The 16574-nt window shown below is 39.3% G+C and overlaps 1 protein-coding gene across 5 annotated transcripts in view; it reads left to right on the top strand.

Annotated features, from left to right (window-relative positions):
- qkia (QKI, KH domain containing, RNA binding a) overlaps window positions 1-16574 on the top strand; it is an 83691-nt gene that overhangs the window by 15379 nt on the left and 51738 nt on the right. For all 5 annotated transcript variants that reach the window (XM_063006717.1, XM_063006720.1, XM_063006718.1 and 2 more), the window contains exon 2: window positions 13176-13318. In XM_063006717.1, the coding sequence (XP_062862787.1) occupies window positions 13176-13318 (143 nt within the window). The remainder of the gene's footprint in view (window positions 1-13175; window positions 13319-16574) is intronic.

Here is a 16574-nt window from a genome sequence, read left to right on the forward strand (position 1 = left end):
CAGCCAACAAGGGCTCAGCACCTCTGGGAACTCCTTCAAGACCGTTGGATAACCATTTCAGGTAACTACCTCATGAAGCTGATTGAAAGTATGGCAAAAGAGTTCAAAGCTATCATCAAAGCAACATGTGGCTACTTTGAAGAATCTAGAATATAAAAGTTATTCTGGTTTGTTTAACACTTTTTTTGTTTACTACATAATTCCATATGTGTTCCTTCATAGTTTGGATGTCTTCAGTATTAATCTACAATGTAGAAAAATAAAAAAATCAAGAAAAACCACTGAATGTGAAGGTGTGTCCAAACTTTTGACTGGTACTGTATATATACAGGGGTTGGACAAAATAACTGAAACACCTGGTTTTAGACCACAGTAATTTATTAGTATGGTGTAGGGCCTCCTTTTGCGGCCAATACAGCGTCAATTGCACAGTGGTCAGAGGGATTTTAAGCCATTCTTCTTGCAGGATAGTGGCCAGGTCACTACGTGATGCTGGTGGAGGAAAACGTTTCCTGACTCGCTTCTCCAAAACACCCCAAAGTGGCTCAATAATATTTAGATCTGGTGACTGTGCAGGCCATGGGAGATGTTCAACTTCACTTTCATGTTCATCAAACCAATCTTTCACCAGTCTTGCTGTGTGTATTGGTGCATTGTCATCCTGATACACGGCACCGCCATTGGATGCACATGGTCCTCCAGAATGGTTCGGTAGTCCTTGGCAGTGACGCGCCCATCTAGCACAAGTATTGGGCCAAGGGAATGCCATGATATGGCAGCCCAAACCATCGCTGATCCACCCCCATGCTTCACTCTGGGCATGCAACAGTCTGGGTGGTACGCTTCTTTGGGGCTTCTCCACACCGTAACTCTCCCGGATGTGGGGAAAACAGTAAAGGTGGACTCATCAGAGAACAATACATGTTGCACATTGTCCACAGCCCAAGATTTGCGCTCCTTGCACCATTGAAACCGACGTTTGGCATTGGCACGAGTGACCAAAGTTTGGCTATAGCAGCCCGGCCGTGTATATTGACCCTGTGGAGCTCCCGACGGACAGTTCTGGTGGAAACAGGAGAGTTGAGGTGCACATTTAATTCTGCCGTGATTTGGGCAGCCGTGGTTTTATGTTTTTTGGATACAATCCGGGTTAGCACCCGAACATCCCTTTCAGACAGCTTCCTCTTGCGTCCACAGTTAATCCTGTTGGATGTGGTTTGTCCTTCTTGGTGGTATGCTGACATTACCCTGGATACCGTGGCTCTTGATACATCACAAAGACTTGCTGTCTTGGTCACAGATGCGCCAGCAAGACGTGCACCAACAATTTGTCCTCTTTTGAACTCTGGTATGTCACCCATAATGTTGTGTGCATTGCAATATTTTGAGCAAAACTGTGCTCTTACCCTGCTAATTGAACCTTCACACTCTGCTCTTACTGGTGCAATGTGCAATTAATGAAGATTGGCCACCAGACTGGTCCAATTTAGCCATGAAACCTCCCACACTAAAATGACAGGTGTTTCAGTTATTTTGTCCAACCCCTGTATATATATACAGTGTATCACAAAAGTGAGTACACCCCTCACATTTCTGCAAATATTTCATTATATCTTTTCATGGGACAACACTATAGACATGAAACTTGGATATAACTTAGAGTAGTCAGTGTACAACTTGTATAGCAGTGTAGATTTACTGTCTTCTGAAAATAACTCAACACACAGCCATTAATGTCTAAATAGCTGGCAACATAAGTGAGTACACCCCACAGTGAACATGTCCAAATTGTGCCCAAATGTGTCGTTGTCTCTCCCTGGTGTCATGTGTCAAGGTCCCAGGTGTAAATGGGGAGCAGGGCTGTTAAATTTGGTGTTTTGGGTACAATTCTCTCATACTGGCCACTGGATATTCAACATGGCACCTCATGGCAAAGAACTCTCTGAGGATGTGAGAAATAGAATTGTTGCTCTCCACAAAGATGGCCTGGGCTATAAGAAGATTGCTAACACCCTGAAACTGAGCTACAGCATGGTGGCCAAGGTCATACAGCGGTTTTCCAGGACAGGTTCCACTCGGAACAGGCTTCGCCAGGGTCCACCAAAGAAGTTGAGTCCACGTGTTCGGCGTCATATCCAGAGGTTGGCTTTAAAAAATAGACACATGAGTGCTGCCAGCATTGCTGCAGAGGTTGAAGACGTGGGAGGTCAGCCTGTCAGTGCTCAGACCATACGCCGCACACTGCATCAACTCGGTCTGCATGGTCGTCATCCCAGAAGGAAGCTGACGCACAAGAAAGCCCGCAAACAGTTTGCTGAAGACAAGCAGTCCAAGAACATAGATTACTGGAATGCCCTGTGGTCTGACGAGACCAAGATAAACTTGTTTGGCTCAGATGGTGTCCAGCATGTGTGGCGGCGCCCTGGTGAGAAGTACCAAGACAACTGTATCTTGCCTACAGTCAAGCATGGTGGTGGTAGCATCATGGTCTTGGGCTGCATGAGTGTTGCTGGCACTGGGGAGCTGCAGTTCATTGAGGGAAACATGAATTCCAACATGTACTGTGACATTCTGAAACAGAGCATGATCCCCTCCCTTCGAAAACTGGGCCTCATGGCAGTTTTCCAACAGGATAACGACCCCAAACACAACCTCCAAGATGACAACTGCCTTGCTGAGGAAGCTGAAGGTAAAGGTGATGGACTAAACCCAATTGAGCACCTGTGGCGCATCCTCAAGAGGAAGGTGGAGGAGTTCAAGGTGTCTAACATCCAACAGCTCCGTGATGTCATCATGGAGGAGTGGAAGAGGATTCCAGTAGCAACCTGTGCAGCTCTGGTGAATTCCATGCCCAGGAGGGTTAAGGCAGTGCTGGATAATAATGGTGGTCACACAAAATATTGACACTTTGGGCACAATTTGGACATGTTCACTGTGGGGTGTACTCACTTATGTTGCCAGCTATATAGACATTAATGGCTGTGTGTTGAGTTATTTTCAGAAGACAGTAAATCTACACTGCTATACAAGTTGTACACTGACTACTCTAAGTTATATCCAAGTTTCATGTCTATAGTGTTGTCCCATGAAAAGATATAATAAAATATTTGCAGAAATGTGAGGGGTGTACTCACTTTTGTGATACACTGTATATACCACAGACAGACACAAAACGGCTTCTGTTTGTGAAATGAATTTGTAATAGGTCGTTCTTTTGTGAGTCGAATAATACAAATGTTTGAGCAGCAGCACCTTTTGTGAATGACTGTACACAACGTTTGTGCATTAATGGTGGATAACAGTTAAAGCAGTCTGAGCTTGTGTGTAGAGTTCTGGAGCTTCGCTCTCAATTCTAATGAGATTGAGTTTTGTTGATGGTTTTGATCCCTGTTATTGCCTGTCCCCACTTTCTGCTAATTGAGGCTAGTGGAGGGTCCCACCCCATGTCTTTCCACTAAAGAGCATATAGGAGGATTATTAAAAGGAGGTAAAATGCAGTTTGACTCATTTGCAGTTTGAACCACATCAAAGCGAACACATTTTCCCACATTACCACCAGAGCCTGAATTATCTCCATTAGTCGCAGAGTGATGGAGTCGTATTTGTATACACACTGAATTATACCTGTGTTTATTACAGCATACTTGTTTATTTGCATGAATTCACAGTTAAAAAGGGCAACGCATTTAGCTTAGTATAATGAATGTATAATACAAATGTAATACATACACAAAGTAGTCTTTCATGTCTTAATTCAGGTGGTTTTCACTGAAGACTATGTAGGTTATGCATAACAAGCTTCAGTTCAAGACATGTTTGGGTGCTGTACCTGTACGTAAAAGCGTGTCACATTGGAATGCAGTGTGTGTAAGTTGACTCTGGTGCGTGATAACAGTTAAAAGGGTGGTGTTACACTAGTAAGCAAGTGATTGGCTATCTGCAGTTTGCACATTGACTAACCGGTTCCTTCCTTCCTGCTCTGACTGCTGTTTTCCTGCATTTGTGCTGATGTAATAGGGTTCACCATGGGCAGTTGTAAAATTTTTGTTCTGTGTGTTTGACCAGAAAAATTCTCAGACCTCCCTTTTTTTAAACCTCCAAGTTGACTGTGCTCTGACAAGCAAGTGACCCCTGTATGTTACCTATTCACTTACTGGAAAGACCTGAATTCTAAAACATTCTCTCCTCTATAAGTGAGTGGTAAAAAAGTAAGACTTCCTCTTATTCTCTACTATCAGCCAGTGAGCCAAACATCCTGAACTTGTTTCCTGTTATTAGTGTGTGTGTGAGAGAGAGAGCGAGACAGACAGACAGACGGTGTATGTTGTTGGAGTATTCTTCAGTTACAATTAGGGCTGGGCGATATGGCTAAAATTTATATCACGATATAACTCCTAATTTCGGTCGATACGATATAATTCCGATATCGATATGAATAATACAAATGTCAGAAAAACTGCCACCAAAATTGGATGGTGGTACCTGCAAACCTCTTTTCTGGTTTCTGGCAAGAAATACAAGCGGAATACACCACTGAATTAGTCCTTCCTCTCTTATCAGCTATTTCATCTGCTTCTTTTTCAACTGTGGACAGTGGCGGAGCCAGACAATTTTCATAGGGGTGGCCAGACTGAGACCACTGCTCACACAGGGGTGGCACAGAGGTCTGATACCTTTTTTTATGTGGCAAGTTGCTGTGGATCTAGTAGTGTTTTGGTCACTCACTCATTCACTCATTTACCCAGGCAGTGAGTGTCATGTAGAATTACATCAAGCCTAGCATAATAAGCTTTTTATTTTTTCTCATTTTCCCTGACAAGTAAAAAACTAAAATATAGCCTATAACCTTAACATTATGAGGAAGAATTTCAAAGATATTCCTTTGCAATACTTTATCATTTGACTGCAAACTTGTGAGTACTGATGAGACTCATCTGAACCCCAGAACATGCTAGAGTGAATGCATGAAAAACAAATTTTAATTTTCTTTCAACAATATAATACAGACTGACCAACACTATTAAGCCAAATCAGCATTGAAAACTGAATATTTTCTTTTAAATGGAAGTGAAAAAAAAGCCCAATTTAGAGGAAAACCGCCCAATCTGGCAACACTCGGGGCTCTAGACTAACTGGTTGCACTGGTGTGCCTAACTTTTTTTCTTAGGTGCACCAGCACAAAAGTTAGGTGCATCCAAATTTTCAACCGCATCGCATTTAACACCTGTTTTACAGGTTCACTTTTTTAATACTGACTTTCATTGATATTGATTAACTAACAATCTGGTCAACATAAAGTTCTTTATTTGAAGCACAATTCTACATGAAAGGTAACTTACTGAAAAAGTGTTGGTGCTTAAAGTGCTTCACTAAGCTGAAATTTAGAAAAATAGAAAATAGAAAATCTAAATTAAAAGTGCAAGGGCTTCAAACTGAACATCTCATTTAATGGTAAGAATATTACATATGGTTAATGCAGTAACGAGACGCATATTATTGACATAGGCTACATGACATTATTACATTTTGAGTCAGTTTGTTGCTGATATTTTTAAAGTGCCTTAAAGAAAAGATGAACTGTGTGATATGACGTGGTAAAAGTAACCCGGACAGAACGAACAACGCTTAACGTGAAGTAAATCCAGCTAAACACAGATACATGTGGAGCTGTTAGACTGGGTTTGATGGTTATTTCACACAGATGTTCGTTTGTATCATGGAACTTTAATGATGTTTTATCTCTCGAGTCGAGCGCTGAGCTAATCGGTTATTCATGTTGAGAGTCACGGTGAAAGCGAAGCGCAAAACTCTTCTCACGTCAATGAACTAAAGAAAACAACAACTGAGACAAACACCGATCACCGATATTTCGTCTTCTTATCACCGATATTTGATTGATGTTTTTACATTAAAACGAACATCTGTAACAGCAGCACAGATGCTCACACATATTCTACACACTCCGTCATGATATTTCGCTGTGTAACGCCCGCCGGTGGTGACGCTGGTCCCGCCCTTCACTATCTCTGATTGGTTTAGATATATAGATATGATTAGATTATGGGCCTAATGTGTGTCTGTTGGTGCACCGGAGACTTTCAGAGTCACAGAGACTTTTTCCCCCTCGAACGGCTGGACACAGATTAACTGTGGATGCTCGGTCACTCACAGCTGTTGAACTCATTTAGCCCCTAATATCCACCCTGTTGTAGCGGAGTGTACGGTAACTGTGGCGCACGTCATCATGCACTTACGTAAGCATATCGATCGAATTTGTTTAAAAATAATATCACCGTTATTGAAACATTTTCTATCGCGATATATATCGATATCGAATTATTGTCCAGCACTAGTTACAATCATACTTCATGCTCAGCATTTTCAGTATTTATTTGGTTCTTAAGGAATCCATCCATTTAAAGTTTTAAATGGATGATCTGGACCTTTGCTTTTTAACTTAGATGTGTACAAAGCTTTGTTTCTGCATTCGCTGACTTACAGTGTACTGTGTATGCACTGATTCTGATTGCATTTTCTTAGATTTTATAGTATATAAAGAAACTGGTTTTAATGGTTTATAAGTTGCATTAAAAGTCAGCAGTGAGTACTATTGCAAAAATCAGTGGATTCCGTAACAATAGCTGTGATATGATGGCGATGTTGCACTGTGACTTTGTAGTTAATAGTAAGTGGGGTGAGCAGGTTTTGTTACGTTGTGTAACTTCTCTGCAATTCTATAAAGGCATTCCACATCAGATTAATAAACCACCTAGATAAAAATAATCATTGCTATTGCACAGCAGAGGAGTTTTCCTGTTGCAGGTGGAGTCATTAAGCATGTTAAAACTGGAGACTTGTTTGGATAATTCTTGTTTTGCTGACTCACCAATTTTAAATGTATGTGACCACTGCTAGTTATGACTAATAAATATACTATAAAAACACTCCTACTCCTTGGGGAAAAAATTATAGGTGAACAATGGCTATACATTTATTAACCTAAACTCTGCTTATGAGTAGGTCAAATCTATAGTCCAGAGTGTCATCTGAGCTTGTGCTTCAGTTGAAAGGATATGACTTATGGATTCTGATCTTTTGTTAAGAAATTACGCGAGTGCCCGACCGGGGGGGCGTGACACTGCGAGATTTTTTTACTTCTAAAACTAAAGCAATTCATTTTTCACCCACGGGAGACAGATTGAATTATTCTCACTGACCACGCTCACACGCACGTTTAATGTTATTCAGTTCCGTTTCACAAAAAAAAACCTTAAAATAGAGCTAACAGCGAAGATAACCGGTTACAAAAGCAGCGACCGCTGTTATAGGACGTGTGTGTGTCTTTAATACTCTGTTCACAGTGTCGATAGAAGTGATTCAGGAGTCGACTCATTTTAAGTGCAGCGTAAGTTTATTTTCTCAGTCATCTCTCCGTGTTTACTGTTATAATGAATGATGCGGTTGTAAATAAACACCAAATACTACAGAACATTCTGTGTGACTCGCTTACATTATAAAGCTCAGGCTTAATTATACTGGTTATTAATACAGAGCGGGAGCCGACTCGGAGTCGTTTACGATTTACCGAGGTGAACCACGAATGTATGTGCTGATAGAATCGGCTCAGATGGGATCAGACTGTATTATCAGCAGAATCGCATCGCATGTATGATGTGCACAACGTTAATTACGTGCGTTTATTAATGAACGTTAACGTTAGCTTGTCAGAAGCTTTCTCAATGATGTCTGTGCGGTGTTTTTTACAATTAGTGATGGCAACCCAAGCAACTGTTCCACTGCACTATTTTACACTAAAAACTACACTATTCCATAATGCTCCAGATTGCATCATTCTAAATAGGTATCGGTATCGGCGAGTACAAAAATACATGTACTTGTACTCGTACTCGGTTGGGAAAAAATTTTATCGATGCATCCCTAAAATTATTACTTATTGTTTGTCAATTTAGAACTTTTCTGGGCTTCAGCTGTCTTTCTCTCTTTGTGAGCACTAACATCCAACTGCAATATGGCACTGATGCTGAGCACAGATTTATAACTGCATTTTAAAACATATGGAGGAGTATGCTTCAGTGGAGAAATTGTAATGAAAGAGGAGTAAGGAAAAAGGGCTTGGCATAAAAAAATGCAGCTTTGTAGACTTTATAACTGCAGCAATTACGCAGCCTAAAAAGCTTTTGTTCATTAAGAAAAAATAAAACTTTTAGGGCATGAACATTTTAAAATACATCTGTAAATAAAGAATGTGAAGCCATCTGGAATTATTTATATAGAATGTGGACTTATTAATGTTATCTTAAATTTGGGAAAATGTTGCAATGAACACAACCTCTTGTCCAACCTTTTCTTTATTTTAACTATTAGATCCATTGTCTGCTGGTTCATTTGACCACACACCATCACTACAGGTGTATCCTCAAAAGACTTCTCCCTCAAAGTCTCCAAGGCGTGATGTCTGTGTGGTGATGGTGATGTAGACTGTGTTTAATCGGCTGGTGGATCAATACTGCTCAGGTGTCTAGCTTTATCCAAGTAATCCTCACTAATCGCCTGCAGTCATATGGGATTATTAGCTGGTCATCTAATCAAGCCTGCAAGCTAATCAGCCTAGTTTTGCTCACAAATATTTGTGTTTAACTTGGGTTTAAATACATATACACAGTTTGTATTATGGATCTGCATTAGTTACACACAGTATTAATCTAAGCTTTTTAATTATGTGTAATAAAATGAAGCATACTCTAAATAGATTTGTATCCACTGGTTTCATCCACTGGCCCTGGTTTTGTCTGTCCATTTCTAATTGATTGTTTTTTCTGCCATGTCAGCTTGTACTGATTATAAGTTATACAACTCAGTCAAATAAAAGAGTAAAAACTACTGGATTCCTGAAGCAGTGCTTAGTAAATGCACTGAGATTCATACCCCGGATGTCAGCAGTAGTGATTTTTACTTCTGTAACACCCAAACGCTTAAACAGCCCAGCCATTGTAAGGTGCTCTTAGTGCTTGTCTTTACTCTGGATAAAATAAGGACGAGCGTTTGGTGTAAAACTTTTCCAGAGCAGGTATGTGGACCAGAGTGATCTGCTGTGGAGACCCTTACATACAGGAGCAACCGAAAGGGGAAAAATCTTATAACCAATGGTCATAGGTTGACGATAAACTTGTTTACAGCGTTCCAACAACATAAACATCAGTAATAGAGATGGGACCATCGATCGGCTATGAATCAAAATATGCTATCGGCGATATTTCCTAAAAGTAGCCGATCCGATCGTGTGATATATAAAGATCACGTTAAGTTAACAGCTCAGTGGATTGATCCAGACTTTGAGCTACGAAGCACCAACCATCACATCACCATTCATCAACCATCGTACAGAAACCACAGTGAAAGCTCTTCATGACCTAAAATAACATCATTAACGTTGTGCATCATACATACGATGTAATTTTGCTGATTGTAATATTTACTTTAAAAAGATAATTCAACCCGGTCACATCTGAGTCGATTCTATCAGCACGTTATATAAACTCCTGGTTCACTTTGGTAAATCGTGAGCGGTTCTTACTTGTGATGTAGATCGCAATCGGCTATTGGCCGATGTCCCTGAAAGGAGATCGGAGATCGGAATCGGTGCCAAAAACCCCGATCGTCCCATCTCTAATCAGTAAGCTTCATTTCAGCACATGCTTTGTTATTATGTAAAACAGTATTATGTTGCACACTCAGCAGTAATGTAGAACATAAACATGGTAGGACAAAACCACTTCAGCACTGAGAAGATAGATTTTAGGTACAGTTGGTAGTGAACAGTTTATTACAAGCACTAATGAAAGGTGCTAATCACAGTTAATAAAGATGCAGTTGGTATATTAAAACTCGTGTCATTATTGTACACCAGTTAATCTTTGTTGTCCATTGACTTATAAGCAGCAAAGCAGGTTTTTGTTTAAATGCAACTTGACTATGGTTAGTAAAGACATTTTATCTGGGTGTTATAAAACTGACTAAATACTTTTAGTTTGTAGTGTAGTTTACAATTAGGCTGTGCACATGCTACTCCTGTTTAGTCTGTGTGGGGTGAAGCTTACTGACCTGATTCTTTTGCTCTGATGGGTGAGTTTGTTAAATAAATAAAGATACAATAAGATTATTGTGTTGGTTGGTCCGTGGAAAATTATTGAAGGCAACTGTAAACAACCTACATTATATGGACAAAAGTATTGGGACACCTATACATTACACCTACATGAGATTTTATGACATCCCATTCTAAATCTATAGGCATTAATTACTGTTACACTACTTAGTACTTGTATTACTGAAGCATGCAAACATTAGTTTGTGGTCTATTTACTGAACACTGATCCCACTCCAAAAGTTGATGTCATAGCTAACTGCTTTAACAGTGCAATGCTACACTTTGGTGGCTGATGGTGTTATTGACTGGTGTTTCTGTATTTGTATGAACTAAAATTGTCAAAAGATACACAGTCCTGAATAGGGTGTGGTGCTGTTTTTTTTATCGATGTTTATATATTCTCAATGTCTTTAGTTTTCATTTCTTGCATAGTTTACTGTGCTACAAAGAGCTACACTGTAACTGTTAAACGTCAACAAGCACAATTCTTAAACGAACAGCTGGAACTGACCATTTTTTCATTTTGATTTTATTGTGTCCTTGTTAGACATCAGAAGGTTATTAGAATTCACACCATTTTTTTAACACACTTAAAAACATACCTTTTATGGAGAATTTTTGAGTAATATGCTGGTTTGCTGTGATTACTCTACATTGTGTTGTTTTAAATAAAATCAGTCTTTCTGTCTCTTTTCTTTAAATTTCAGTTTGGGTGATGTAGGTTGTTTTTAAAAAATCCCTGGAGTCACAGATTCACACCCACATGTGAACATCCCTGTAATAAACACAATAAGATTCTTTTTTACCCTTTTTACATCAGCTGTCACACATGTTTTCCAGATGTGGCTTAGCAAATATGAGCGTCATTTTGTTTTGGTTTGAGATTATTATACTAAAGTGTTCGGCTGCCTCTCCCTACTTAACCATTTTGAACAGCGTTTGTTTGTAATGGGGTTTGCGTCTGTGGTTCATATAAAGGTTTTGTGGTTTTCCTTTATGTTCTGTGTTACACAGTGTCTTGTGTAAGAAAAAAAGATTATTTTTATATGAGTGAAAGGTATTTGTCCATGCAAAAGAGCTATGTATAAACAGTTCCAAAAAGAGTTGGAACAGTTGAAAAAAATGCACCTGTAACCTTATGGACTCAGCTTGCATTTCCTAGCTCATGTGGTAATCTTTACATCAGCATGTGTGTTCATAATGCAATGCTGCCCAAATGATCTAAGCTCAAGGGCATTCAGTTTTAGTTTTTAGTTTTTCCCTGAGAAATTGACAAAATAATGTTCTGGACTGTAGCTGGACAAATTAAAAATAATAATAATAATAAAAAAATTTTGCTAAAAAAAATCTTATTTTTAAACAGATGGATTGCTCACACATGTTTAGAGTTTAGCAAAGTAGCGATCTAACATCCTTGCTTGTAAACAACTGAGCTAACCTGCCTTATCACAATAATTATTTTGAATGAGTTGGAGGCATTATATTAGTAATTATGGTATATTTACAAATATTAATAAAGCTGATACTTTTCTATTAGTGTGTTGATTTAGCAGACGGTTTACAAATCACTGCTCTCTGTTTTTAATTTGTATTGACTTACCCTCTGAATTGACTGTGTGTATAAACAACAAAACAACCATAAATGAAAATAACTTTAATATTTTAATAAGGCCCCTCTATATGAAACCAAATGGTTCTGACTGTATTGCAAGTGAATTTGGTGATTGAAAGGTTCTGATTCTGGTAATGATGTACCCTTTAATAGGCATTCCACATTTCTACATTTGCTGTAGGATTTCCTTTTTTTTTATATAAACTGACCCATGCCTTTGTTTTGTTTATGTGCAGGTGTGGCTAGATGCAGGTGTGGCTAAAGCTTTTCTGACTTTAAGCACAAAATGAGGCATTTTTTAAATCAGGTTTTTAAAATGTGCACCAGAAATCTTTAGGCCCAAAGACACCATGTTAGCCACGCCTGCACATGGACAAAACAAAGGCATGGGTCAGTTTTAAATTGGAACATTTTATTTCAAGGATTTTGGTTCAGATGTGTCGCATCTGGAATAAGTCCTTTCAGCATTTTAAATATTGGCCTGATATAATATAGTCAGATTAGGCTGTTTACATTGACATTTTTAGAGGTTTCATGTTTGTAGTACGGTGGCTTAAAGTCTGTGTGTGTGTGTGTGTGTGTGTGTGTGTGTGTGTGCGTGCGTGCGTGCGTGCGTGCGTGCGTGCGTGCGTGCGTGCGTGCGTGCGTGCGTGCGTGCGTGCGTGCGTGCGTGCGTGCGTGCGTGCGTGCGTGCGTGCGTGCGTGCGTGCGTGCGTGCGTGCGTGCGTGCGTGCGTGCGTGCGTGCGTGCGTGCGTGCGTGCGTGTGTGTGTGGACCTTGTGTGCTAAATCATTTAGCTGTAGTAGTGTGAGATCATTTTTCTAACCCAGAGTTATGAATGAGTCTTTGTGAGGCATTCTGCAGCTGTGTGTATGTGCAGGGATCATGGTTTTGGATCTGTGTGTGTTATGAGTATTATCCAATAAAATAATAAGATTTTTTTATAGTGTATAGAGAATTCTAAAGCATCACAAGTAAATTACTGTCAATATGTTAACTGTAGACACAGACGGTCATAGTTTACTATAACAGTGCACAGTTTTGTAGTTTCTGTAGTCTTTACCACTTGGAATGCAAGTTTTGCCAAATTGTTTAAACCGATAACCCACTGTCAATGCTCATATCAACTATCACTGTAGCGACCCATTATAATGTTAAAACGGTTTTAGGCTTCAAAAAAATATACTTATTGGCAACAAAAACAAAATCAGCATTCAATAACTATCGTGGTTTAGTGTTGTGAATTGACAAGAAATTGGTAGCTAGCGGTCCATTACAGCAAAATGGGCTAATTAAATCACAGATGCCATTATCTCAAACCTCATCTCTTTTCACAGAACATTTCTTTTTATACCATGGAGTGCTCATGCTGACTTGTTTGTTTGTTCTTTGCAGAGATAAACAGAGTTCGAAAGGACATGTACAATGACACGGTCAGCGGATTGGTGGAGAAGCTTCCGCTGGAGCTTCCTGAGCCACATGGTCCAATCATTCACCTACAGGAGAAACTTTTTGTTCCTGTCAAAGAATACCCAGATGTAAGTGAGAGCTTGTTATCACATTTGTTATACACACTTGCAATAACTTAGTGCATTGCATATAGGCCTGTGTCTCATTTCTTCCATGGTTTTAAGTTTAGCTGGTACAGTGACTGTAATGACCTTGGTAGTTCCCCAGCCGGGTGGGTAATGTTTAGCTACAGTAATGGTCTTCCAGTGCTGTGCGTGCATAGTTCATATTGGAGACTTTTCTTTATGTTTTTGTGTTTGTTTTACTACTTTAGTAACCAACTTGTGGTGTAATCCTGTAGCCAAGTGCTTTAATTAATATTTTTTAGAACTGTATTTTTCAGGTCACCATAGAAAGGGTGTGAAGCAAATTTAGGTTGTCTATATAGTTACTGTCTGTTCCTGTGTAACGGCATTCAGACTGATGTGTAAAAGTAAATAAAAGCTGTTTGTAACAGCTGCTTCTTTTTAAGCTACTCCTAAAGTGAGGGTGTGTTTATTTTTGTGTATTTGCGAGCAGACAAGGTCATGGGCTGAAAAGTATCTTGCCTAAACGACTCTGCCCAGAAATGTGATCAGGTCAAGAAGTGTATCCTTCAGAGAGGGAGGGAGAGGGGGCTGGTGGAGATCAGGGTGGAGTTGAGTGGAATGTGTTTTTCTAATGCCGGGATCAGAATGGTGCTCTGGGAATGTGTTGTACTTGGCTTTACCAGCACTGTGTGTGTGGTTTGAGAAAGAAAGCAGATGTGTATGAACAGGGTTAGGTCACTATTTCTCGCAAGCCCATGTGTAAAGGAAGGAGGGAAGAATGGGGAAGGTGAGAGGAAGGGGGCGAAAGGAAAGGGTGGTGGTGGGTGGGTGGGGGGGGGGGGGTCAGCTAAGCGTGAAATCCATTTTCCTTTTACAGGCCTTGATAGTCTGCGCATACCCTCTTCAACCCTGTGGTCAGGGTTTTTTTTTTTTGCCCCTTGTTGCCCTGGCAAAGGTTACCACATCCAGACGTGCACACATTTTCTCACTAAAATGATTTGAAACATTGTTTTTTATTTGTATTGATTTGATATATTTGTTTTAATACATTAAATATTATTGTAATATGTATTTAAATTACAAGAACAGTCATAGTACAGTGTCTGCTTCTGTCTCACATTAAGGGTTGTTGTGATCTTAAAGAGGAATGCTTATGCAGTCTTGTGCGAAGAGAAAACCAGAAAAGTCTGTACTGCTGCCCGAATGCAAACACTCAGATTTAATGTTATCAGACTACACCTTTTATCCAGAAATCATTTTCTTTTTTTTTATTACAGCAGTTCATTTCCAATAATCATTGGTTACAGCGTTATAGTGTCTTGTCAGTTGCTCAGGTTTGTGTCTAATAGGCGAGCCATAGAAACAGTTTTTCCTAGTGTAGACTGCACTGAAATAAATAGAATCTGATGTTAAAATCTTTCCATTTGCCACCCGGGTCTTAAACACATGGCACATTTCTTGCATTGGTGTGTATATATATTTGCATGTGTTTCTTTGACCTGTCTAGTTTTTAAAGGTCAGATGTATCTGGTGTACCTAGCTCGATAGCACTTGATCTTGTATATCCAGCAATATATAGGTCTGTGTGTTTTGTGTGAATGGAAAATATGGTAACCCTGTGTGGAATGGCTGAAGTGCTATCACTGCATGGAACACTGGCGTGTGTTAGTGTGTTACTGCATGTGCAAAAAGGCATGAGGATACAGATGCAGTACATAGACATAGTTACTTCAAATTTCTTCAGGTTTCCTTCCATAAAATGTTTTTTTTTATAATGATCTAACAGTACTTTTATTTGTTTGAGTTTAGTTTAGTTTGATAGAGCTAAACATATTTCACTACCAGATAGCACATGATCAGACCATGCCACTCTCGTCTGACCTGAACACTGTTTTTATCTTCATAATTAAACTATGTGATGTATAGACATGTTTAGAACAAGGTAAACAATGTAAAATGCATGTTAGTTCTACAGCATTATGCAAGAGCTTAATAATAGAGGAAGCAGCTTTGATTTGGCTTTTTAAAATTCTTTAATTTTGAATAAAATTATACGCAAGCACATAAGTACTCTATTTTGAGCAGTTGTATGTTAAGATGAAAGCTGTCTGGGAGGCCATTGTGGTTTCCTCAGTGTGCTGTAAATCCCATCAGGTGCTGCAGCAGGACAAAAAAGGGACACATGGCATCCTCTTTCAGGCTGCACACATTTTTCCTGTCCATTACTGAAGGAAGCGGACAAGAAACCTGTATCCTGTTGCCCTCTGTCTGGTGTTTTTATTTTTTTAAACTCTTGTCTTCCTTCATGCCATCTGTGTGTCGTTCTGTCTCTCTGCCCTCCCTTTCCATAATGGCTAATTAGATTTTCTTGCTCCCTCGCTGCATTGCGTCACATCAATTTCTCTAAAATAACTTGTCTTGCCACCATGCCCCTGCTCTGAATCCCTCACTGAGAGCTCTGCAGATGTGTGTTGGACTGTGTTAGGCAGAGAATTTTATCTTGGCAAGATCCCTAATCTGATTAGTTGTATCTTAAATTAATTGCTGTCACTGCAAAAAGAAAATGAGGGTTTGAAAGATAGTGAAGCACAATGTCACCCTGTGGGTGGGATATCATACTGTTGTAGCTCCAAGGCTGGGACAGCCTGCATATGGTTGCATACAATAAATTAATAAGCCACAAGCAATGTGCAGTCTTCATGTTTTGCATGTCATTGGCCCTCAGTCAGAAACGTGTACTTGTCTAGCAATTTGGCTCGATTGTGTTGGGTCATTTGTGTATTGATGGGATGTCTGTGTGATCTCTTTAGTCAGCATTTATTTTGCAGAGTAGCATTCCTTATTTTTATTGATATGTATTTTTATGTTTAACATTGCGGCTGCGAAGGACTATAGACTGACATGAGAATTAACCACTTTTCCTGTCATGAATATTAACACTGTGAAAGCTTGGCGAAAAACATCGGAATAAATGATTAAATAAATACAAATTTTTAATGTTAAAATTAAACATTTACAGCTGTGTTGTATATATGCATATTTCTTGTTTATAGAATAGAACATAAAGCCTTTATTTGTCATATGTCCTTATACACGTGTACAGTACACCGCAATTCTTTCTTTGCATATCCCATGTTTTTATTATTAATAATATTATTATATTATATTATATTATATTGGTGTTAAAGATATATTATTTGCATTGCATTGTAGTATTTCCCCCCTTTTCTAGGGATGCATTTAAAAGTCACATTGT

The sequence above is a fragment of the Trichomycterus rosablanca genome, chromosome 13 (genome assembly GCF_030014385.1).
Source record: "Trichomycterus rosablanca isolate fTriRos1 chromosome 13, fTriRos1.hap1, whole genome shotgun sequence".
In the NCBI taxonomy this organism is placed as follows: domain Eukaryota; kingdom Metazoa; phylum Chordata; class Actinopteri; order Siluriformes; family Trichomycteridae; genus Trichomycterus; species Trichomycterus rosablanca.